This window comes from Hyperolius riggenbachi, chromosome 5, assembly GCF_040937935.1.
Source record: "Hyperolius riggenbachi isolate aHypRig1 chromosome 5, aHypRig1.pri, whole genome shotgun sequence".
Taxonomy (NCBI): Eukaryota; Metazoa; Chordata; class Amphibia; order Anura; family Hyperoliidae; genus Hyperolius; species Hyperolius riggenbachi.
In genome coordinates this window covers 305,362,616-305,387,549 of record NC_090650.1, presented here as the reverse complement: position 1 = coordinate 305,387,549, position 24,934 = coordinate 305,362,616, and the positions used below count along the sequence as shown (strand labels likewise).

At 44.0% G+C, this 24,934-nt stretch overlaps 1 protein-coding gene across 1 annotated transcript in view; it reads right to left on the bottom strand.

The window, feature by feature from the left end:
- AFG3L2 (AFG3 like matrix AAA peptidase subunit 2) overlaps nt 1-24,934 on the bottom strand; it is an 82,418-nt gene that overhangs the window by 15,805 nt on the left and 41,679 nt on the right. The window contains exons 7-13 of the mRNA XM_068237140.1: nt 18,320-18,444; nt 9,701-9,971; nt 8,403-8,540; nt 6,109-6,262; nt 4,714-4,821; nt 4,505-4,630; nt 3,603-3,713 (exon numbers count right to left, since the gene is read on the bottom strand). Of these exons, the coding sequence (XP_068093241.1) occupies nt 3,603-3,713; nt 4,505-4,630; nt 4,714-4,821; nt 6,109-6,262; nt 8,403-8,540; nt 9,701-9,971; nt 18,320-18,444 (1,033 nt within the window). The remainder of the gene's footprint in view (nt 1-3,602; nt 3,714-4,504; nt 4,631-4,713; nt 4,822-6,108; nt 6,263-8,402; nt 8,541-9,700; nt 9,972-18,319; nt 18,445-24,934) is intronic.

Below are 24,934 nucleotides of genomic sequence, written 5' to 3'. Positions count from 1 at the left end.
TTGGTGTCAAATGCTATAGTTAATGGGGGCTGCGTTTGCATGCATAACTTTATAAAATTTATAAGTTCAATTCGATAGAGGGGAAGGCCGGGAGGGAGGCCCGGAGCACCTTCATCGCATCGGGGGGGATTTCAGGAAGGGTCCACCATCAACCCCTCATGCTTCCAGGTATGCTAGGTAGACAAGGACAGGCATTCCGGTCACAGAGGCTTCTGTGTCTGAGTCCGCCATTGAGTCAAGGAGTAGACATTGGAGCATTCGGTTGTCCATAGGGCGGGAAGAAATAGTTATTGTGCGCCAGCCAGCCAATTTAATGATCTAAAAGTGAGAAGGTGTCAGTGTATTATGGGGGTGCGGGATTATGTAAGTGGGTAGGGAACAAGGTAGCATGGGAAGACAGTACTCACAGCCCTTATTGTCTGGCCCTCCGGTTCTTCTGCGGGCGATATACCGCAATGGCATCCGGGTCCCACTCCGGGAGAGAGACCGAGGGCAGAGAGAGCTCCTGCAGCACGCCAGGAAGATCACTCGGATGGCGCAAGATGGCGGTTTGTCCATCCTTCTGGATAATCAATTGAAAGGGAAAGCCCCAGCGGTAGGAAGCCCCAGCCCTCTGTACAACCTGTATGAGAGGGCGAAGCGCCCAGCGCTGAGCAAGGGTAGATGGCGCTAAATCTTGGAATAGAGAGATATGGCTACCTTGCCAGGTCAAAGAGTCCCGCGCACGTGCAGCTGCCATGATCCCCTCTTTGTCTGTAAAGTTATGCAGACGGCAAATAATGTCTCTCGGTGGGTCTTTTTCCAATGGCATAGCCCGCAAGGCTCTGTGGGCCCAGTCAAACTTCAATTTGCTATCTGCTGGGCGATTCAGCAATTCATTAAAGATGCTGCGTAGAGTGGGAAGGATGTCTTCCGCCTTAACGGTTTCGGAGAGGCCTCGGATCCTGATGTTATTCCGTCGTCCTCTATTTTGCACGTCTTCCAATTGTGTGCGCAGGGATTGAGTGTACGTTTTCTGCTTCTCGCCAGCCTCTTTAAGGAGAGCTACCTCGGCCTTCAGTGAGGCTATGTCGGATTCCGTGGTGGTCACGCGGTCAGCTAGGCCCGAGAGGTCCGTACGGATCACTGCAATTTCCGCTCTGGTGGAGGAGACAATTTGTGCTGTCTGCTCATCGAGGTCTTGTTTAGTCGGTAGGCTACGTAGATACCTCCAGATATCCTGCAGGTTGCATAAGGCGGCAGGACCCGCTCTCATTGATGTGGACGTTGAGTCCTGCGGGGTGGAAGCTCCAGTCTCCGCCATTTTGGGAGTCTCCTCCGTCCTCTTCAGAGCTTGAAAATACCTAGTGACAGGTCTTTGCGAGGTGGATTGTGAGCACCGGTCGGTAGCTGAGTGTTTCCCAGATCTCCTCATACCATTTGGGGTAAGGTTCGGGTAGAAGAAGTGCCGCTAAATCTGGCTTTAATACACACGAGGTCGGGAGCTCAGCGACTGCACGTCCTTACTCCTCCATAGCTGGCTCCGCCCCCTGCAGTTCTGTTTTTAATGCATTTGCATTGCTGATCACAAGTAGGGATAGTCAAGGACAAACAAATAATTCCATGAATTTACCATCCCTAATCACAAGCAAAGTCAAATTAACGCAAACCCAAAGTCTTGCACAGCATACAATGAAAACACATATAGTTGCGAAGAAATCCACTCTGTGTGTCTTTAGGGAGATCAGCCTTCCTAATTATCCATTATCAATCAGCAAGTGTGAATCAGGGCTGTGAGCTGTGCTGGGGTTATGTGGTAGTATGTAAACACTGAAGGTTAACCCTTTCTGTGCTCCCAGGAATATCCAGGACGTTAACACTTCAGGTTTTGTTTTTTTTATGTTTGTTTGTTTGTTTTTTTAGGATTTCTATAAGATGTAACAAAGAAATGTTTTTCTTTAGAGGACACTTAAAACAAAAATAAACTAATGAAATAAACGATTGTATCTATCTTCCGTCTCCTAAAAATGACTTTTTAAGATATTCCACGGTCTTATTTTATGTTTAAATCTACTTTTTAAGTTTTAACTGTTTTATTGTTTTTGCTCAATAACATATTCACTGCTCACTCACTGCTGCTCTGGTGCCCCTCCGTCAGCTTGTTTAGTTTTTGCCGACCTCAGGGTCGGCGGGCCGCATTGCGTACATTTTTACGCATTCCCGCTGGTGCAGGAACATTAACGCATACAGCAGTGAGTGACTACGAGGGCACAGGATGGCTGCATGGGGCTGGTAGAAGCCCCAGGTAAGTGAAACACTTTTTTTTTTTTGCCCGATGACTCCTTTAACCTCCTTGGCGGTATGAAAAATACCGCCAGGAGGGAGCGCAGCAGGTTTTTTTTAAAAAAATTTTTTTTTAATCATGTAGCGAGCCGAGGGCTCGCTACATGATAGCCGCTGCTGAGCGGCACCCCCCCGCCCGCTTCGATCGCCTTCGGCGATCTCCGATCAGGAAATCCCGTTCATAGAACGGGATTTCCTGGAGGGCTTCCCCCGTCGCCATGGCGACGGGGCGGGATGACGTCACCGACGTCACTGACGTCGGGACGTCATTGGGAGTCCCGGGCCACCCCTCGGCGCTGCCTGGCACTGATTGGCCAGGCAGCGCTGGGGTCTGGAGGGGGGGGGGGGGGCCCGCGCCGCAGCAGATAGCGGCGATCGCAAAGGGGCCGGCGGCGATCAGAGTGCTGGCGCAGCTAGCAAAGTGCTAGCTGCGTCCAGCAAAAAAAAAATTATTAAAATCGGCCCAGCAGGGCCTGAGCGGCACCCTCCGGCGGCTTACCCCGTGTCACACACGGGGTTACCGCCAAGGAGGTTAAGGAGCGTACACACGCACGACAGCTGCCAACGACGGGTCCGTCGGCACCTCCTGCTGGGCAGGTTTTCAGCAGACTGTATTGCGTGTGTATGCACTGTCGGCGGACTGATAAGGCTGTTCCTGAACGATCCGCCAGGCGGCTTTTTTTTTTAACTTTTTTGCCTAAATTTTCTCCTAGAAGATACTTTCACACTTAAGCAATAAAATGCCTTTTAAGCCCCTAGCAAGCAAGAAAATACTTGGAATAAATTTGACAGCACCTTTTCACCTGCTTTTTAGTAGTTTTTCAATGGCAGAGCGCTAAAACGTTGCTTTAATAAGAAGATGAAAAATTATCTCCTAAGAGTAAACGGAGAAAAATGTAATTGCATATGGGCCATGGTTTCTAATGTAATGCAAGGATTCTGGGAAATAAGTAGGTCACTGATTGTGGCTCCTGCTTTGTGCATCACATGGTAACATCTGACAGACTGCTCAGCTTCCAGGTACAAGAAGCTGAGCTGTAGGCTCCAAGCTTGTTTAGGCCAGAAAAAAAAAAAGTATTTTTTAACACTTTGATTTTACTATAGACAAAGATTTAGTTTCCTTCATATTTGCTATTACAGCTTGGTTTGTCCAATTTTGAGTTTAACTGGCTTTCATTTAGCACACAACCCATCAGAGTAAAGGTTGTGTGAAATGTACTTGGCTGTCATTTGAACCAACTTCCCAACTAGGCAAGTCCCAGCAGTGTGCAGCAGCTCACCTCCTATTACTCTCTCAATGGCTTGCTCAAAGTGCTTCTGGATTATGGTATCGGAAAGGTGTCTGGCAGCTATAAGGGCAGCTTCATTACACACATTAGCTATATCCGCACCTGTACAAAAAAAAAAAAAAAAAAAGAAAAAAAAAAAAAAAAAAAGAAAAAACATTTTTGTTTTAGAAATTTTTAAAATATTTCAGTACAATAAAAATTACATAATACTGGTTATGCATCATTTGGAACAAGGTGCAATCAAAGTGAGTAAATGATAAAATCATATCCGTAATACAACGATAATGGACATGATGCACCACTTCCAGCCCATAGAAGTCTCTGTGTCCCTCACCGCAGTTCCGATGTCCCCCAGTCTTCTGCTGCCCCCTTCATAGTCGGCAGAATCTGCGCATGCCCACAATTTCAGGCACATAATTCATGTTCAGTTTTGTAAAAAGGTGAAATTTCACTCAGAGGAGTAAAAAAAATACCCTAATCACTTCAGTCTGTACTGAACTCTGCTGTTTGATTTATCGGACTCACTTCAAAGCCCCCATTTTCGTCTTTGCCAAGCCCTCCACAAACAGCTACTTACCCAGAGGATCAATCCCTAACTTTAACCCCCCTGGCGTTATGATAATTTCCAGATTTTAGGGTCTAAAAACGCAGTGCATTTTTCTGCATGCTTTTAGACCCTAAACCCGCAAAAAAATCATGCCACCAGAAAGACTGCGGCAGTCCCTGCACTTACTCCCTGTTCAATGCCACAGAAGATAATGATACTACATAGATAATTAAGCAAGAGGATGGGGAAAGTGTATAAACTGGGAAGCTGTAGAGATATTTTCATGCATTGAATTTACAGTACAAGTATAAGGCTTCACCATCAATTTTTATTTCTCTATTCTTACCTGAAAATCCGGGGGTTAAAGCTGCCAATTTTCTTGCAAGGCCATCTTTGTCTATAGCATTATCTAACTTCAAAGGCCTCAGGTGAACTTTAAATATAGAAGCTCTTCCCTTTATATCAGGAGGCCCTATAATTGAAGAATAATATAAGGTTCATAATGTTTCAGTGACTGGAGAAGGCTGCTCACATCTGCATGTTCACAAGACTCACCTATGAATATCTGCCTGTCAAATCGGCCAGGTCTCATTAAAGCCGGATCCAAAATATCAGGTCTGTTTGTGCCAGCTAGTACCACTACATTGGTTGTTGTATTAAAACCTGTAGATAATAAAGGCGCAACACATGACTAGAGGAATACACAATATGCACAACTGTTAAGTTGCTTGTGGAGACACGTGGGTAATTACAGAGGTTTAAACCTTATTTTCATTCCACTTGCAATAATTATATTTCCATAATAAGCAGCTCGATTTCCATGTAATGGACAGCAGGCCCAGATGAATGTATTCTGTCCTTGCAGGTGTGAGTCAGAGTGAGAACATATTGCCCCACCCTCCATAAAGTTCCTTAGCTCTGCAATTATCTCCTCAAATAACCCCCCCCCCCTTCCCCCTATTCTGTTCAGGGCTGTGTAAGGGCAAGAGCGGTTCTGAGCGGGTTTTTTTTTAAATGCTTGCGGGTGGAAAACTGCTTGGCTAATGTAGGTCAATGGGCTGGTGCACACCAGAGCGGTTCGTTTTTCTGAGGCGATTATGCTCTGAAAAATGCTAGATCAGAGCAGTTTTCCAAGCGTTTTTGTTACAGAAGTTGTTCAGTTACAGCTTCACTAACAAAATATAAAATCTGCTACACAAAAATGCTCTAAAAAAGCTAGGCATGTTTAGAAAATCTCTCTAAACATGCTTAGAATCACTCAAAAAAATCTGCTCTAAAAACCTCTAGCGTTTGCAGATCTGCTAAAGGTTTTTGGTGTGCACTGGCCCTTAGTGAGAGAGAGGTGCTTAAAACTGGGTCCCACTTGAGACCGCCAAAAATGTTTGCAGTGTTCTGCAGATGATTCGTTGTGCTTCCTGCAGACGTCCACCAACAGCCAGCTGACTGATGGAAATAGGAATAGCATGCCATGTGCGCAAAAAAAAAAAAAAAAAATTCACTTGACCACGAATGTCCATAGGAAAGAATTACATGCATTTTCACATAATAGTTTTGCATCGTGGCAAAAGGCATGCAAATTCCACCAAGTGTGATCCCTGCCCAAGTATACATCTGATTAGCTCCACGAACTATTACAGATTAACTGGAACTTCTACAAATTAAAGTAGAATAGCAGTAGTGATAAAGGCCTTGCCTGTCCTGTTGGAAATGGAGATGCTCGAATCCTGCTCTGGTATACACATTTTCTAACAGTGAATGCAGGAAAATAAAAGCTCAGAATACTTAAAGGTATCAGTTGTGTGCTACATGTCTTGCAAGGAATAACCTGGTACTCATATTTTGCAATAACACATAACATGCAGCGAGTGACTTGGTTGAGGGGATGTTTAGAAAGAAGATAAAAAAAATGCACAATTTTGACAGATAACAGTTTGGAAAAAATGTAATTACCATCCATTTCCACCAAAAGTTGATTCAGTGTGTTTTCTTGCTCATTTTGCCCACCAAAGTTCCCTCTTCCTCTCTTGCGGCCAACAGCATCAATCTCATCTATAAAGAGAATGCAAGGGGCGTGTTTCCTAGCCATACTAAAGAGGTCCCGTACCTGCAAAGAAAAACATCTAATGAATAATAAGGGACAGGCATCTGGCCTGGTACTGGGATAAACTGTTTAACTTACACAAGGTAACCTTTATGCACATAGAAGTATTTCCATTACTTAATAGAAAACGGACATTGCACTTTAATACAATTATCCTGCATAATTCACTTTGCCCCCTTTCCAAGAACTCCTTGTCCACAACATCCAATGCACTCTGAGAAGGAATAATCAAGTCCTTCCATTACCCACAAGAAATGCTGCACGAGACGATATGCAAGGGATTCTTCCTCTTTCAGTGGCCAAGGGCCTGAGTTGTTAAAGAATAACTGTACTAACAAAACGACCCTCTCAGTCTTCTAAATGCCCACCCAACCCTCCTGTACCTTCTCCTCTCACCTAGTCCACACCAGCAGGCACTGGGAAATTAGAGTTCTGAAAGGCCGACACTTCCTTTTGGATACATCCAGCAGCATGCCACCCTTTACCCACTAGATAACAGAGGTGCTCTGCTTGCTATAACTGAATTGCTGTTGTTTATCCCCTGCTTATTGCCTGAGGAAGTGGGCTGTGCCCGCGAAACGCGTTGCATCTTTGGGGTATTTTCAATAAATGTGTATATCTATATATTTACATTCCTTGGTGTCTGCTTTAACGGAGGCGAGTCCACCACTTCCTCCCAGCAATTTTTTTTACTACCAATATATTTTACCCACTAGATGGTGATCTTGAGTAGAAAACAGATTTTATATTTGTGACAATGGAGAGACTTTCTCCTTTCTAGTCTGCTGTGGATGAAAAGAGGCCTTCAGGCCTGAGGAGGCAGTGATCTGATAACTTCACTCATATAAACTCTATGGTATTTTTTTTTTGAGCTCTCAAAGGATCTCCAAGCAGATAATCATAAGTACTGCACTACATGAATTACAAATTGTCTTTAAGGGGTCAGACTTTGCCTCCATAACCTGAGTCATGAGATAGCTGAGGATTGAGCAGGTTGTGAATTATTGGTTGTATGACTGCAAGTAGCATACAGAATCCACAAGAGCTTTTAGATTCCTTTAATAAATCCAGGATGGCCTAAAACAGTGCTATTTTTGTTCTTTATCCTATTGTCAGCTGGACAGCGTACTGTTAAGGCAAAAATTAAATTACATTTACAGCTACATTAAATTACGTTTAATGTAGGATTGAGCCCTTAACTGGGGTTTGAATTCCAGATCAAGTCAGTATGTGAAATAAGTGTTTGGGAAAGGCTCCCTAATGATCCTGGGCACCAGTGGAGTGCTGCCAACAATGTCTTACAATGACACGCCATGCATGCATGTGTGAAACACACTTTCATTGACTGTACGCTTCACTATATGCGACAAAATGCACAAGTAACGGGATTGAAATGGTTTCTGTGAACGTGGCCAAAAGGAAACCTGAAGTGAGAGAAATACGGAAGCTCCCATCTTCCTTCCCATATAAACAATGCCAACTGCCTGGCAGCCATGCTGACCTCGCACACCTGCAACAAGCATGCAGCAAGTTGAGTCGGACCAGTCAATGCCTCCGATTTGCATGCTCAATCTAGACCAGTAACTTATAGTATCTAAGACAGAGCATCAGCACAGGAGTCAGCAAACTGGCATGGTTTGTAGTTGCCAAGCTTTATATTCCTCTCACAGGATTCCTCTAAGCTGAGTCTGCAGGGTCAAGATGCAATGTTTCTAAGCATAGTCAGGAACACACCACCACCTGCAAACTGTGTGAGTGGAGCCTAAAGCAGACCACCTGCACCAAATACAATGCTAGCAATCAGCATAGCAGCTGGGAACTAATGCTAGTGAAGTGTCCGACTTTAATATGAAAGATTCTGGAATACAGAAGGTTATGGAACTAATATTTCAAGCCCAAATTCAGTCAGTCTGCAGACTGCTCCTTCATAGACATCCATCTGAATGTATACAAAATTGGAATCAATAGCCACATCTGGAATAAGGGACATTTAATGTCCATATTATGCCTGGTGAGCACGCTTGTGCCTTTGAATAATGACAATGCATAAAGTTAGGATATAGAAGGGTTAAAATACAAATCGGATTTATAACAAACAGTAACAAATAAAAAAGGCAGTAAATGATATACAGGAGGGACTTACTCTGGCTGGACCAACACCAACGAACATCTCTAGGAACTCGGAGCCATTGACTGTAATGAAAGGAACACTGGCTTCCCCCGCTGTAGCTTTCGCCAGCAGTGTTTTGCCTGTGCCTGGAGGACCTGTGAGGATTGCCCCCTGGAACGTCATAACACATTAATGCAGCAGAGTCTAATACAGGAAACTCATGCACATAGAAATGTCCTGCTGCCAAGATGCAGTAACAGCACTTCAGTCTTTTCTAATGTACTTTGGTAGCTATCATAGGTCATTTCATAAGATGAACAGACAATATTTCCTGCTGGTTATTCAGAGTTGCATTTAAAGCTTCATTCACATTATGCATGTTGCAACATGCATGCATCACAAACATGCATGGTGCAAGATACAAAAACACACACGCTTTACTACAGTATAAACATTTTATGTTGATACAAACACACTGGAGACAAAATAATGGAATTCACTACAATGCAGTGAATGTGAGCATGCCCATTGAGGTATATGGGCAGTGCGACTGCATGCACATAACATGTACATGGCCCAACTGGGAATGCTTTTATAATCTGAACTTTTCTGAGTGAAAAACAATCAGCAGAGGTCGCTGACCTAACCGGGTCAGTGGCTGCTATGGGGGAACCCCGGGAGACCAGCATAGAGCAGAGCTGCTGAGGGACACACAAACTTCCAGGGGCTGAAGCAAGCCCAAGATAAGTAAATAGGATTTTTTTTTTTAATTCATGGATGTATTAAAGCAAAATGGAAGTTGTACACTAATTGGTGCATATTTGCTGAAATCTTGTGCACTTCTTTGCATGCCCCCCTTTTCACCCCTCAACGGAGGAGTTTAAAGTGGATTTTATCCAATATTAAAATGACCAACTATGGAGCGCCCTAACTTCCGCAGTGTTCGTTATGTAACATGTACGTGGTGAGGTTAGGCATTGAGGAGGGTTTAGTTAGTGATCGGTGGGTGTATCGGTCAGGGTTAGGCATTGGTGGTGGGGGTCATCAATACAGGGAAGGTTAGTGGGAGAATAGAGTTAAGTTTAGCGATAGTAAAATATATGTACATTTTACAGATATTTTCTAATTGGAATTACTACTGCATACTAGTAAAATATCAGTAATTTACTATTCTACTAGCCTCTATTTCCAGCACCCTAATTTCTGCAGCACCCATTTTGTATCTACACATCTGAGGCCACTTTTTTTTTTTTTTTTTTTTTTTTTTGTCAGCTCAATGCGATCTGAAAAAAAAAAAAAAAATAGAAGAAAATATATGTGGACTACATTACCTTTGGTATTTTTGCTCCAAGATCCTGGTATTGTTTTGGATTTTTAAGGAAATTTACAAACTCCATAATCTCTAGCTTAGCCTCCTCGCATCCTGCCACATCCTTGAATTTGACATCAATTTCATCCTTCAGTACTTTGGCTGTGGTCTCCCCAACACTGAACAGCCCTCCCATACCGCGGCCTCCCCGTGCACCAGAAGCTCCTCTTCTCATGAGGTAAACAAACATTAAAAGCATCAAGAGAGATGGAACAAAGTTCAGAAGAAATGAACTGGAAAAAAAAAAGGAAAAAGATTGTAATATGAAAAAGTGAATAGGCAAATATATTGAACACAAAAGGAGATTAGAAAAAAAGCATTTTCAGAACTTCGGGTCAAATACAGACATTTGTTCCTGTAGTTATTAAATGCTAAGTATACTACACTACATAAAGTCACTAAACACTTCATTAGAAACACTTGTACTCCTCACTCATGGATTCATGCAATCACATAGCAGCAGTGCATGCAACCATGCAGATAGAGAATTATGGATCAGAGGCTTTAGTTAAAGGAAATCCAAACTGAGAAGGATATGGATTTTTCCTTTTAAGATAATACCAGTTGCCTGACTCGCCTCCTGATCCTGTGTCTAATACTTTTAGCCACAGCCCCTAAACAAGCATGCAGATCAAGTGCTCTGACTGAAGCCAGACTGGATTACCTGCATGCTTGTTTCAGGTGTGTGATTCAGCTACTGCAGCAAGCCAAATAGATCAACAGGACTGACCAGGAACTGGTATTGTTTAAAAGGAAACATCCATATCCCTCTCAATTTAGGTTCCTTTTAATATTCCCACCAAGCACAAGAATGTGGACGTGAAAATCAGATCTCTGCAATTTTCACTGTGACGTTTATTGGTGCCAGACAGGCTGGTTTGCATATTTTTGATCTCCTGGAATGCTCATATTTATATGAATGAATTCAGAAAATGAAGACAGCCTATGAGCGTCTCTGGATAGAATCGCCACTGTTGAGAGATCAAAGTGAATGGGCACTTTCAGCTGATCTAAAAAAGAAAAAAAGTGTGTGTGATCCAGATACAATTGCAGCCAAAGAGATCAGCAGGCCAACGGGCAACTGGTATGGTTTCAAGGAAAGAAATATGGCAGCCTCCATATACCTCTCAGTTCAGTTGTCCTTTAAAAGCACACTTGAAGTGAGAGGGATTTGGAGGCCAACATATTTCTATCTAAACAATGCAAATTGGCTGGCTGTCCTGCTGATCCTCAGCCTCATACTTTTAAAAGCCATAGACCCTAAACTGACTAGATTAACTCCCTGCTTGTTTCAGAAATGTAAGATTCAGATGTTACTGCAGCCAAAAGCCGTACTGCCAGGCAACTGGTATTGGTTAAAAGCAAAGGTGACCACCATATGCCTCCCACTTCAGGTTCCCTTTTAGCGAAGTTTATATAGCTTAGGTCAGTGATCTGAAAACTTGGCTCTCCAGCTGTTAAGTCCCACAATGCATTTGCCTTTATGAATCATGACTGTGGCTGTCAGACTCCTGCAATGCATTGTGGGACTTGTAGTTCCTTGACAGCCACAGTCATGATTCATAACGGCAAATGCATTGTGGGACTTTTAGTTCCTTAACAGCTGGAGAGCCAAGTTTGCAGATCGCTGGCTTAGGTGGAGTGGAACTGAATGCATTTTTTTCATTGTATGTACAGTTCATTAAAGTGGACCTGAACTCTTGTACAGGACAGAAGGAAAACAGAGAAATTCACCCTGCATGTATTTAGAGAGTTTAACCTGTCTAATTCCCCCTCATCTGTGTCTAATCACAAGTTGTAATCTGATCTCTCCCCGTGTCAACTAACTGCCACGGCAGATAAGCTAATTTCAAAGCACATGATAACAATATAACTGCTTCCATGAAAGCAGGAAGTAGATACACTGCAGACGTAATGCAGGATTTGTATCAGCTGTAACAAAGAAATGTTTTTCTTTAAAGGTTATTATGCTGTTATGTATCTTTTAGAGCAGAGAGGAAGTTCTGAGTTCAGGCCTGCTTTAAGGATGTGTCTGTTAGGATTAGTTAAAGAAGGTTAGTTCATATATTAATACTTGCCATTTACATAAGCACATTAATACATTTTTTTTTAAATGTTGATGGCTTGAGTCTATTAGTCTTTCTGACATATTTTCAAACGGAGCATGTAATTCTTCCTTAAATCTATTGTGATGGACTATTCAGCACATCCAGACTCCAGCCCTACCCCAACTTTCGGCAAAGAAATTCTAAATGCTTTATAAGGCATGTACAACACGGAGGGAAGAGCAAACACACCCGGGAACTAACACCTCTGAAGACCCAAGCAAGGATATAAAGCAAGTCTACTCTGCTTCAATAGATTTAGATCAGTGTCGAGTTTCATGCAAGAATTACGATTAGTGGTAAATGTTTTGGTGAATGTGTCAACGATCAATCTTTTCACTTGATTGATTCAGAAGTCATTATTTGAGCAATTTAAAACACGACTGGCCCTCCACTGTATCTAAAGGTGGCCACTAACTGTCCAATTTCTAGCGAAAAATCGTTCGAGCGATCGGAAATTCTGATCGGACGAAAAATCGTTCACTACACCATCAACTAACCAATCTTTGCTTCCTATCTATCAGGACCACCAAGAAAATCCAAATTTTCGTTCGACGAAAATTCATTCGGGCGACATTTTATTCACTCGTTCATAATCGATTGTGTCCACCAATGGAGATTATTTACAACCAATCCGATCAGAATTTCTGATCGCTCGAACGATTTTTCCCTAGAAATTGGACAGTTAGTGGCCAGCTTTAGATGGTCAAAATTGCTCAACCTTTTCTACAAACTGTTAGAGAATGTCTATAGTTTATGATTTTCCTCAGACTCAGCAGTTTTTTGTTTTTTTTTATGGAGTGGTTTGATTGGGACTGCTGCCTGGATTATATAATCATGCTCTTCAGAATGCAGTGGGGAAGGCACAGACTGAATTGCAGACTATACTAATGACAGTGCTGCAAGAAGTGGCCAGTGTATGGGCACCTGCCTAGGTACTTTGAAAGTGACTTGACATACTGTATATACTCTCACATAAGCCATTTTTTTCAGCACCCAAACATGCTGAAAAGTTCACTGCTCGGCTTATACATGAATCACCTATGTGTGTCTGCCTACAAAAATCTAGAAAAGCATCTATGCTTGGAGTGTGGTTTACAGTTTGGTTTCACTGGTTGATAGAAAAAAATAATAATAAAAAAAAGAAGAAAATAAAAAAAAAAGTGCTGTACCTAGGAGTGTATGCATTTCATAAAATAAACCATGTTTCATAAACAAATCCAAGTTTCCTTTATGGAATTCTGTAATGTGCAGAGAAGTGAAGAGCAGCAGATTTATTATTACTGCATAAGTATTTACCTAAGCTTAAAGAGAATCTGAAGCGAGATTAAAACTCGATTTTCACCTTATATTCAACAGGGGCATGTTTGCCCCTGCTAAAACGCCGCTATCCCGCTGCAGAACCCCCCAAATCCCCTCCGTGGTGTTAGGGGATCGCTTCCTGTTGAGGCAGGGCTAATGGCCGCAGCCCTGCCTCTCAGCGCGTCTATCAGTGCTGATCGCCGCCTCTCCCCCGCCCCTCTCAGTCTTCCTTCACTGAGAGGGGCGGGGGAGAGGTGGAGATCCGGCGCTGAGAGATGCGCATGGAGGCAGAGCTGCAGCCATTAGCTCTGCCTCCAGGAAGAGCAAAATCTACAACTAAGTTGGTCGTGGATTTTGCAGGGGGGGGGGGGACTTGGGGGGGTAAAGACCCCCCGTTATGGCGCGTTTTAGCTGGGGCAAACATGCCCGTGTTAAAGATAAAGTAAAAAGCGAGTTTTAATCTCGCTTCAGTCTCTTTAAGAGAATCTTCCTCCGGATTCATCCATTCCAATGAGGAACCAGTCTAAATTTTTATTAGGATTCAGTAGCATTTATTGCTTTACCGACATATTAATACAGTTGTGTTCAAAATTATTCAACCTCCAATGCTGTAAAGGGTTTTAGGGAATTTAGTGTACATTTGTAATTGTGTTCAGAATGAAATCTTACAAGGACTTTTTAAAGAATCAAATGCAACTAAAATGACATCATCTGTCTCTTCATGGGTTAAGAGGATGATTGGGGCCATGGTGTTGTACAAACTTACATTTCTCAAGCGTAAATGCCCTGAAAAATTTTAGGATGTGGCAATGTTGGATTGAATACATCGACAACAACGATGTTTTAGACAACCCTACTTAGTTGAAGGCTCTGGGTGTATGTTGGAATAAGTTACTATTCTAATTTACGGAGTTGTTGTTACGAGTTCTTCATTGCTCTAAGTTGCACTGAACCCAGGAAGGGAAGGGGAAATGTTAATAAATAATACTATAATTTTTGTTGCTGGTACTTTTTTTTCTCTCAAAATTTCAATAAATTTCAACTTAAAAAAAAACACAAAAAAAAAAACACATCAATTGATTTTGTAATACAGTATTACATTTTTTTTGTGTGATTTCTTCATTGACAATTATTCAACCCCTTAAAGACTACCACTCTTGAGAACAGAGGTTCATTCAAGTGTTTTTGATCAGGTATTGAAAACACCTGTGGATGTTAACGAGCAGCAATCAAGCATAAGCACCAATTAGGCAGATTTAAAATGACTGTGATACTCCGCTCCTTCTAGACATTTACTGGTGTGTTTACAAACTTGGTGAAGTCAAGAGAATGGTCCAGGACAAGAGAAGAGGTGATTTCTCTTCACAGGAAGGGCAATGGCTATAAGAAGATTGCAAAGATGTTAACCACTTGAGGACCCAGCCTTTACCCCCCCCCCCCCCTTAAGGACCAGCGCTCATTTAGAAGATCTGTGCTGGGTGGGCTCTACAGCCCCCAGCACAGATCAAACAACAGGCAGAGCGACCAGATCGCCCCCCTTTTTTCCCAACTAGGGGGATGATGTGCTGGGGGGGTCTGATCGCTCCTGCATGCGTGTGGGTGGCGGGGGCACCTCAAAGCCCCCTCCACCGCAGGATTCCCCCTCTCCTCTTCTCCCTCCCTGCCCTGGAGATCGGAGGCTGCACAGGAACGGATCTGTCCCGTGCAGCCTCTAACAGGCTCCTGCCTGTCATGTGACAGCGTTCCCCGGCCGCTGATTGGCCGGGGATCGCCGATCTAGTACAATGCTGCTACTGTTAGCAGCGTTGTACAAATGTAAACAAAGCGGATTATTTCCGCTTGTGTTTACATTTAGCCTGCGAGCCGCGATCGGCGGCCCGCAGGCTATTCACGGAGCCCCCCGCCGTGAATTGACAGGAAGCAGCCGCGCGAGCGGCTGTTTCCTGATTAATTAGCCTGCAGCCGGCGACGCAGATGTGCGTCGCTGGTCCTGCAGCTACCACTTTGCCGACGCGCGTTAGTGCGCGGTCGGCAAGTGGATAAACATACCAAGAGACACCATAGAAAGCATCATTCGCAAATTCAAGGCAAAGGGCACTGTTGAAACGCTACCTGGTCGTGGCAGAAAGAAGATTCTGACTTCGACTGCTGTGCGCTACCTGAAGCGCAAAGTGGAGAAAAGTCCCCGTGTGACTGCTGAGGAACTGAAAAGAAGATTTGTCAGATGTGGGTAGTGAAGTTTCAGCTCAGACAAGAAGGCGCACACTGCGTAATGAAGGCCTCCATGCTAGAACTCCCAGGCGCACCCCCTTGTTGTCTCCAAAGAATAAGAAGATTCGACTGCAGTATGCCAAAAGTCATGTGGACAAACCACAAAAGTTTTGGAATAGTGTTCTGTGGACTGATTGAGATTGGAGGAGATTTTAAACTAGGATCTGGGGGGAGGCGGCGGGAGGATAAAGTCTCAATATGTAGACAAGAGGAGGTGAAAAGACAGTGGGAGCCTAACATTATGGGGGGTGGGGACAGTGTAAAGATTAAGGAGGTTGGTAAAAATTCAAGTAGCCCATTTCATGTAAACAAAATTGGTAAATGTGGCGGTAAAAATATAAAGTGCATGGTAACCAATGCTCGGAGCCTTGCAAATAAAATAGACGAACTAGAGTTCATTCTGAATGACAAAGGCTATGACATTGTGGGAATAACCGAGACATGGATGGATGAAAGCCATGACTGGATAGCTAATTTAAAAGGATACAATGTGTTTAGGAGGGATAGAACAGGGAAAAAAGGTGGAAGGGTTTGTCTCTTTGTTAAGAATTCTCTTACAGCTGTCCTCAACGATGAGATGGAGGAAGATTGCGAAGATGTGGAGTCCGTTTGGGTAAATATTCATGGTGGAAATAAAAGTTGCCAATTGCTTATTGGGTTATGCTACAGGCCACCCCAGGTCCTGTTTGACTAACATGCTCAGCCTTTATGAGGTAGTGAATGCTAATATGGATATTGGGAATGCTGTAGATGTGATATGCTTGGACTTTGCAAAGGCCTTCGACACTGTTCCCCACAAAAGTCTGGTGCAAAAGTTGAGGATGCAAGGACTGGGGAAGAGTCTGTGTTCATGGATAGGGAACTGGCTAATGGACAGAAAACAAAGAGTTGTGGTCAATGGATCATACTCAAAATGGGAGACTGTTAGCAGTGGGGTCCCACAGGGGTCTGTTCTGGGTCCAGTGCTCTTCAATTTATTTATTAATGACCTAGTAGATGCAGTAGTGAGCAATGTTGCTATTTTTGCAGATGATACAAATTGTGCAGAATCATCAACTCTCAGGAAGATAGGAACATATTGCAACAGGATCTGGATAGGATGGCTATATGGGCACATACATGGCAGATGAAATTCAATGTTGACAAATGTAAAGTCATGCATTTTGGACGTACTAATGGTCTAGCACCATACACAATAAATGGGAGACAGTTGGGGACATCAAACTTGGAGAAGGACTTAGGAGTACTCATTGACAACAAGTTAAATAATCGTACTCAATGCCAGGCCGCTGTAGCTAAAGCTAAGAAAATTTTGGGATGCATTAAAAGGGAAATAAAAACTCGAGATGCTAGCATAATATTGCCCCTGTTTAACTCTCTAGTAAGGCCACATCTGGAATATGGAATTCAGTTCTGGGCACCACATTACAAAAAAGATATTGCAGTTTTAGAGCAGGTGCAGAGACTAGCAACAAAATTGATACGTGGGATGGAAGGTCTCACTTATCAAGAAAGGTTAGATAAACTGGGTTTATTTAGTCTAGAGAAAAGACGCCTTAGAGGGGATCTAATTAACATGTATAAATACATCAGAGGGCAATATAATAGCTTGGCAGATGAGCTTTTTGTCCCTAGGCCTTCTCTAAGGACTAGAGGACATGATCTGCGCATGGAGGAAAAACGTTTTAGCCATTTATTTAGGAAAGGGTTCTTTACAGTAAGAGTGATTAAGATGTGGAATGCATTGCAGGAAGTCGTTATGGCAAACTCTATACCTGCATTTAAAGGGGGCTTAGATGCTCTCCTTGCGTTGAAAGACATCCATGGCTACAATTACTAGGTAATGCCTAATGATGTTGATCCAGGGATTTTATCTGATTGCCATCTGGAGTCGGGAAGGAATTTTTCCCTTTAAGGGCTAATTTGACCATGCCTTGTAAGGGTTTTTTCGCCTTCCTCTGGATCAACAGGGATATGTGAGGGAGCAGGCTGGTGTTGTACTTTATACTGGTTGAACTCGATGGACGTATGTCTTTTTTCAACCAAAATAACTATGTAACTATGTAAAATTAGAACTGTTTGGGCCCATGGATCAACGCTATGTTTGGAGGAGGAAGAACAAGGCCTATGAAGAAAAGAACACCTTGCCTACTGTGAAGCATGGCGGGGGTCAATCATGCTTTGGGTCCGTTTTGCTTCTGCAGGTAAAGGGAAGCTTCAGCGTGTGCAAGGTACCATGAAATCTCTTCAGTACCAGGAGATATTGGATGAAAATGTGATGCAGTCCATCACAAACCTGAGGCTTGGGAGACGTTGGACCTTTCATCAGGACAATGATCCCAAGCATACCTCCAAGTCTACTAGAGCATGGTTGCAGATTAAAGGCTGGAACATTTTGGAGTGGCCATCGCAGTCGCCAGACTTAAATCCGATTAAGAACCTCTGGTGGGACATAAAGAAAGCAGTTGCAGAGCACAAGCCTAAGAATGTGACTGAACTGGAGGCTCTTGCCCATGAAGAATGAGCTAAGATACCCGTAGACCGCTGCTAGACACTTGTGTCAAGCTATGCTTCACGTTTAAAAGCGGTTATAACTGGAAAAGGATGTTGTACTAAGTACTAAGAATGAATGTCACTTGGGGGTTGAATAAAACAGATAATGATGTGAGCACAGAAAATACATTTGTGGTTATTTACTTACAAGTGCCTCTTTGATTTAATTGTAAACAAGATGACTGAAATGATCAAAATCAATGTCAAACTGGCCAAAACACTCAATTTCAGTGGGGGTTGAATAATTTTGAACACAACTGTACATTAGTGGCTCTAGTGCAGAGACGACTACAAACTCAAGCCAAGAAACAGCAAAGCTAAACAGTATTATTAAAGAGCTTTAATCTTACCCATCACTCTCAATCTTATACACCACAGGTACTCGCTTCTCAGGTTCTATTCCAAGCTCTTGCTGCACAGTTTCCAAATTCCTTTCAAAAGTGTCCACACTGCCAATATTAAACCATAAATAATTCTATAAATAGAAACAAAAAGTACAACATATCATCAAATGAAGAGACTGAGCAGCAATCATTCTAAAAAGGCCCATGACTGGACTTGAAATCTTTAATTTCTTTACTTCAATGCCACGTCTAGCTTGCTATCCCCCAACCCCCTCTAGCTTGCTGCCTCCCCCCTTCCTTCCTTATCATAGTGTATAATGTATTTTATTTTTAGCTGCGTCCTTCAATAAACAGCACAAATCAGGCTGCACACCTCTCCTGTTTGAGCAGTTATGCCATTCTCCTTTCCCAGGGTTCAGAAGTGTCTGCTATGTGAGCTGAAGACTGGGAATTAAAATCTACACTTGCAGATCAGATAAGAAGGAACCCAAGGAAAGGAGTTACCAGTGACTGAATTGTTAAGATCAGAACATACATGTTTTACAAGATAATAACTGAATAGTCTCCCATTTGCCCAAAACCTCGAAAACCACTCCATTAAATCCATGAGTCAGTGACACCATCAAAGCTTTCAAAGTCTGCTGTTAAAGGAATACTGTAGGGGGGGGGGGGGGGTCGGGGGAAAAGGAGTTGAACTTCTAATGATCCCCCCCCCCGCAGACATCCTGCGCAGCCACTCCTTAATGCTCCGGCCCCGCCTCCAGTTCACTTCTGGAATTTCAGACTTAAAGTCTGAAAACCACTGCACCTGCGTTGCCGTGTCCTCGCTCCCGCTGATGTCACCAGGAGCGTACTGCGCAGGCCCAGTATGGTCTGTGCCTGCGAAATATGCTCCTGGTGACATCATTCAGCAGTACATTTTATGGGATTTCACCATCTGTTAAAAGACTTGCCACAGCAGAACAGTTATTGCAGTGGGAGTGTTGAGTTTTATCCTAGCATTTTCTATAACAAACAGAATAGCTATCAGAATACGTTGAAATAGGCTTTAACCCTCCTGGCGGTCTAAAAAATTCCGCCAGGAGGCAGCGCAGCAGTTTTTTTTGTTTTTGTTTTTCTACATGATAGCCGCTGCTCAGCGGCTCCCCCCCGCCCGCTTCGATTGCCTTCGGCAATCTCCGATCAGGAAATCCCGTCGCCATGGGACGTCATTGGGAGTCCCGATCCACCCCTCAGCGCTGCCTGGCACTGATTGGCCAGGCAGCGCACGGGGTCTGGAGGGGGGGGGGGGGGGCTGCCCGGTGCGACAGATAGCAGCGATCGAGCGTGGGGCGGCGGCGATCGGTGTGCTGACGCAGCTAGCAAAGTGCTAGCTGCGCGCAGCAAAAAAAAAAAAAAAACAAATCGGCCGAGCAGGGCCGGAGAAACCTCCTGCGCGGCTTTCCCCGAACTACGTTTGGTGTTACCGCCAAGGAGGTTAAACAAACAACCAAAAGTAGCAGAATGATCTTCAATCGATTAACACTCTCTTCCAGAAGCACTTTCAAGCTGACTACAATCTTAACGGTCTGGTAAAGTACAGCATAAAATATACCCAACTCTATCATCCATAGGCAGTAGGTGTAACCATCATATAGGCACTCTACCATATTTGGTGGGGCTGCCCAGATCGTAAAGGAAACCTGAAGGGAGAAGTATATGGAGGCTACCATATTATATTTCCTTTTAACTAATACCAGTTGCCTGGCAGCTCTGCTGATCTATTTGGCTGCAGTAGTGTCTGAATCGCACCAAAAACAAGCATGCAGCTAATACTGTCAGATTTTACAAAAATGTCAGAAACATCTGATCTGCTGCATGCTTGTTCAGGGTCTATGGCTAAAAGTATCAGAGGAAGAGGATCAGCAGGACAGCCAGGCAATTGCTTAATCCCCCTGGCGGTAACCCCGACCTGAGCTTTGGGTAGGAAAAACCAGCTGTTATAGGTAATGGTCGGGGCAGTGAAAAAACTGCTGCGCCTGTGTGCACCGATCGGCGCTGTTCAGCGGGACTCCTGCATCTGTCCCCCAAAGTTTGGCACAATTGTGCGGCCGCCGTGATCCCCGGTAATCTTGCAGGGACCCGGCGGCCATGTGATCGGAGCAGCAGCGGCGGTGGAGGCAGCACATATACCTTTGTTGCAGAAGACCCTGCGCGATCGGCGCTCTCCAGGGACTCCTGCCTCTCTCCCCCAGCAGCAGCGGTATTTGTCCGGCCCCCGGGACCCCCATAGCCCCGTTATTCTCTTGGGGGCCCGGCGGCCAATCAGAGGAGTGGCGGTGCAGGCTGACGCAGGGCGGCGTGACGTCATGGGGGTGGGGCAGGAAATTTAAAAAATGTATTTCATTGGCTGCAAAGTGCATCACATGAATCAAATACATGTGTATCCAATACACTGTTGCCATTTGGTTGTGAGCTGTGCTGTGATTTGTGCTGTGATCTCTGATCTTGCTACCGATTTTTGGATTTGTGTATCGACCCCTGCTTGGATTTTTGACTACCCTTTTTGCCTTCTGATTCTGCCTCATATTGAATTTCTGTGTACCGACCTCTGCCTGGATTTTGACCTACGCTCTTTGCCTGCTGATTCTGCCTGTTATTGGATTTCTTTGTACCGACCTCTGCCTGGATTTTGACTACGCCCTTTTCCTGCTATGGCGTCATCCTAGAAGCGTCTCACAGCGGAAGCGCCGATGCAGTTCGAGGACAGCGATCCGGATTTGCAGTCGCAAGAGGACTCCAGTGACAGTGATGCGCCTGGCAACCGGTCATCTGATTCTGACAGCGACTTCATCACCGGTGACACGGAGGAGGTTAGTGACGCACGTGTTTGGTGCCCAGTCAACACCACTCAGCCCCCCCCCCCTCCCCCCCGTTTCCCTTTTACTGGGGAGCCTGGCCTGAAGGTTGAATGTGATCACTGCCCCCTGTCCTACCTGCAGTTCTTCAGTGACGCTGTTATTGATAAAATCGTGGTGGAGATGAACCGCTACGCCGCGCAAGAAATGGCTGCTCCACGAGGGCCCTTTTCCAGGAGCAGGATGTGGGAGCCTATCCCCAAGGAGGACTTGTGGCTGTTCCTTGGACTAATTATTCTGCAGGGGGTGGTGGGGAAGCCCCTGCAGAAATGGTACTGGTCGACGAACAAAAGTTTAGTTTAGACTTACCGGTAATAGTATTTCTAACCATTCTAGTGTATGGCTTGAAAATGAGAGACTCCAGGCTCCTCCTCCTGGGGAAACACAATTAGCAAGAAGCGATTAAAAGCCCCCACCCCACCCCCTACACTTCAGTATGTCAACAAGAATCCGGCCACCAAGATACCCTGAGTGCCTCAACTGCTGACTTATTCTCTGAACCACACCCTAGTGTGCATAGTATGAAGAAAGATTCCTGAAGAATAGGGAGGGATGATGTACGCCATACACTAGAATGGTTAGAAATACTATTACCGGTAAGTCTAAACTAAACTTTCCCTAACCATTCAAGTGTATGGCTTGAAAATGAGAGACAGACAAGTAATCTCACACTTACATCAGGGAGGGACTGCAGCCTGTAAGACCTTACGCCCAAATGCCATATCTTGCCCCGACAGGACATCTATTCTGTAATGCTTCATAAACGTCGTCGGAGCTTTCCATGTGGCTGCCTGGCAAATCTGCTGTAGTGATGCTCCTGCCTTTTCTGCCCATGATGTAGCAATTGCCCTTGAGGAATGAGCTGTAACCCTTGGCGGCGCTTCTTTCCCCTTCTCTTTGTAAGCGTCAGTTATCACTTTCCTAATCCACCTTGCTAGTGTCGATTTTGGCGCTTGAGCTCCCTTATTTGGACCTCTATACGTTACAAATACATGACTTGATTTCCTAAATTCTCTTGTCCGTTCCAAATATTGAAGAATCGTTCTTCTGACATCCAGGCGGTTGTATCTTTCCTCCTTTTCATTGGCTGGGTTATGACAGAATGAAGGTAGAACTACCTGCTGTGTTCTGTGAAAATCTGAAACTATTTTAGGCAGAAAATTTGGGTCTGGTGTGAAAATTATCTTATCTGAAAAAATTCTTAAGAACGGCTCTTTGATGGACAAGGCCTGCAAATCACTAACTCTTTTTGCTGTAGTTATAGCTGTTAGAAATAGTGCCTTAAGAGTTAATTTCTCTATACTTATTTCCTTTATTGGCTCATATGGTTCCTCCATTAAGCTCCGTAGTACCAGTGGCAGGTCCCACTGAGGTGCCACCTTCACCTTTATTGGTTTTGATCTTTCCAAAGCTTTGAAAAAATCCCTTACTAGCCCTACCTTGGCCAGCTGTTTATCTAGAAAAAAAGATAGCGCTCTGCACTGAACCCTTAGCGTACTCACAGCTAGCCCCATATCCACCCCCTCTTGAAAAAAATCTAAAATATCTGAGATGGAATTAGAGCATTTATGTCTCCTTTTGCACCATGCCAAATAAGCCTTCCACATTTTACTATAGATCTTTTGTGTTACTGGCTTCCTGCATTTTAATAATGTCTGCACCACTTTCTCCGACAACCCTCTAGATCTTAAGACCTGTTCTTCAGATACCAGGCTGTGTAACTGAACATTGCTGGATTTGGATGACACATGGGTCCTTGATTCAACATGTCTTTCCTCAGTGGCAATCTGAAAAACTGACCCTGTGATTTCACCCACAGCTGGGTAAACCATGCCCTCTTGGGCCACCAGGGAGCTATTAGAATCATATTTGTTTTTTCCCCCTCCCATTTCTTTATTGTCCTTGCTATTAATTTGATTGGAGGGAAGGCATAGACTGTCTGATATGGCCAAGGTTGAGACAACGCGTCTATGGCTACTGCTTGACCGTTCCTGTATAGCGACATAAAGTTTCTCAGCTTGTTGTTCTTTGGCGTTGCGAACAAATCTACCTCTGCTCTTGTCCACCTTTCCTGTACTTGATTGAACAGATCCTGATGTAGTGCCCACTCTGCCTGTTCTATTATGTTTCTGCTTAGGTAGTCTGCCTGTGTGTTTAGACTTCCCTTGAGGTGAGTTGCTGCTAAGGATGTTACTCGGTACTCTGCCCATTCTAGCATCTCCATGCTTATGTCTAGTAGACTTTGTACTCTCGTGCCCCCCTGTTTGTTTATATACGACACTGTGGTGACATTGTCTGATAGTATTAATACCTCTTTGCCCTGAACTAGTTGCTGGAATCCCTTTATTGCCAAGTGTACCGCTCTCATTTCTCTTGCATTGGATGATTGCTGACTTTCTTCCTTGCTCCATAACCCCTGAATATGCTGCGAGCTGCATACTGCCCCCCAACCTATGCTGCTTGCATCCGTTGTGATGGTTACTACCTGCTGCTGCGACCACAGCCTGCCCTGCTTCAGGTTGCTGCTTTGCTTCCACCACTGCAATGTTTTTACCTCCTGCGGTATCACTACCTCTCTGTCTAGGGAGCTTTGCTTTTTGTCCCATATTTTCAGTAAAAAGTTCTGCAGTCGCCTGCTGTGTAGTTGGGCCCATGTTACCGCCGGAAAGGCTGCCGTCATGTACCCCACCAGTCTCATTATGTGCCGAATCGTCACGGTCCCGTCTTTTGCCACTTGATCTGCCGTTTCTTTCAATCTGTCTATTTTTTCCTTTGGCAGGAATATCTTTGTTTGGGTTGAATCTATTAAGAACCCCAAGAATCTTATCTCCTGTGTAGGTATTAAATTTGATTTCTGGTGGTTGATTATCCATCCTAATTGAGAGAAAGTCTGTACCACCACTTCCTTGTGTCTTTCTAGTGCCTCTCTTGACTGCGCATGAATTAGCAAGTCGTCCAGGTAAGGTACTATTGCAATTCCCTGCAGTCGCAAGGGTGCCATTATTTCTGAAATAATCTTCGTAAATATTCGGGGTGCCGAAGCTATCCCGAAGGGGAGGGCTGCAAACTGAAAGTGCTTCGTTTGTATCCCCTCCTTTACTGCAAATCTTAAGTATTTCTGATGCTCCTCCCAGATCGGAACATGGAGGTAAGCATCCTGTAAGTCTAGATTTATGAAATCTCCTTTGTTCAGAATCTGTCGAACAGAATAGATGCTTTCCATACGAAACCTCTTGTATTTCAAATATGGATTTAGCTTTTTTAAGTTCAGGATAAAACGAAAGCTGCCCGTTGGCTTTTTTATCAAAAAAATATGGGAGTAGAAACCCTTGTTTCTTTCTCTTAATGGCACTTCTTTGATTACCTTCATGGATAATAGGGATGAGATCATTGCTCTCATCCCTATCGCCCTTTCTACATCTTTTGGGAGGGGATTGATGAAAAACCTGTCTGGCGGCAGAACCGAAAATTCCAGGCGGTAGCCTTCCTTTATAATATTCAGAACAAAAACGTCTGGGTTTAAACTTTCCCATTGTGCCAGAAAATATCTCAATCTCCCCCCCACCTCCGAGTCACTTGGAACTTCTAGTCTCATCTGATTTCCCAAGGACAAAACCCCCTCTTCCTCTACCCTTGGGAAACCACTTTCTCTGGAATGGTGTATTTCTACTTTGCTCTTTCTTATCTTTTTTCTGCTGAAAGGGTTTTGGAAAGAAAACTTTTC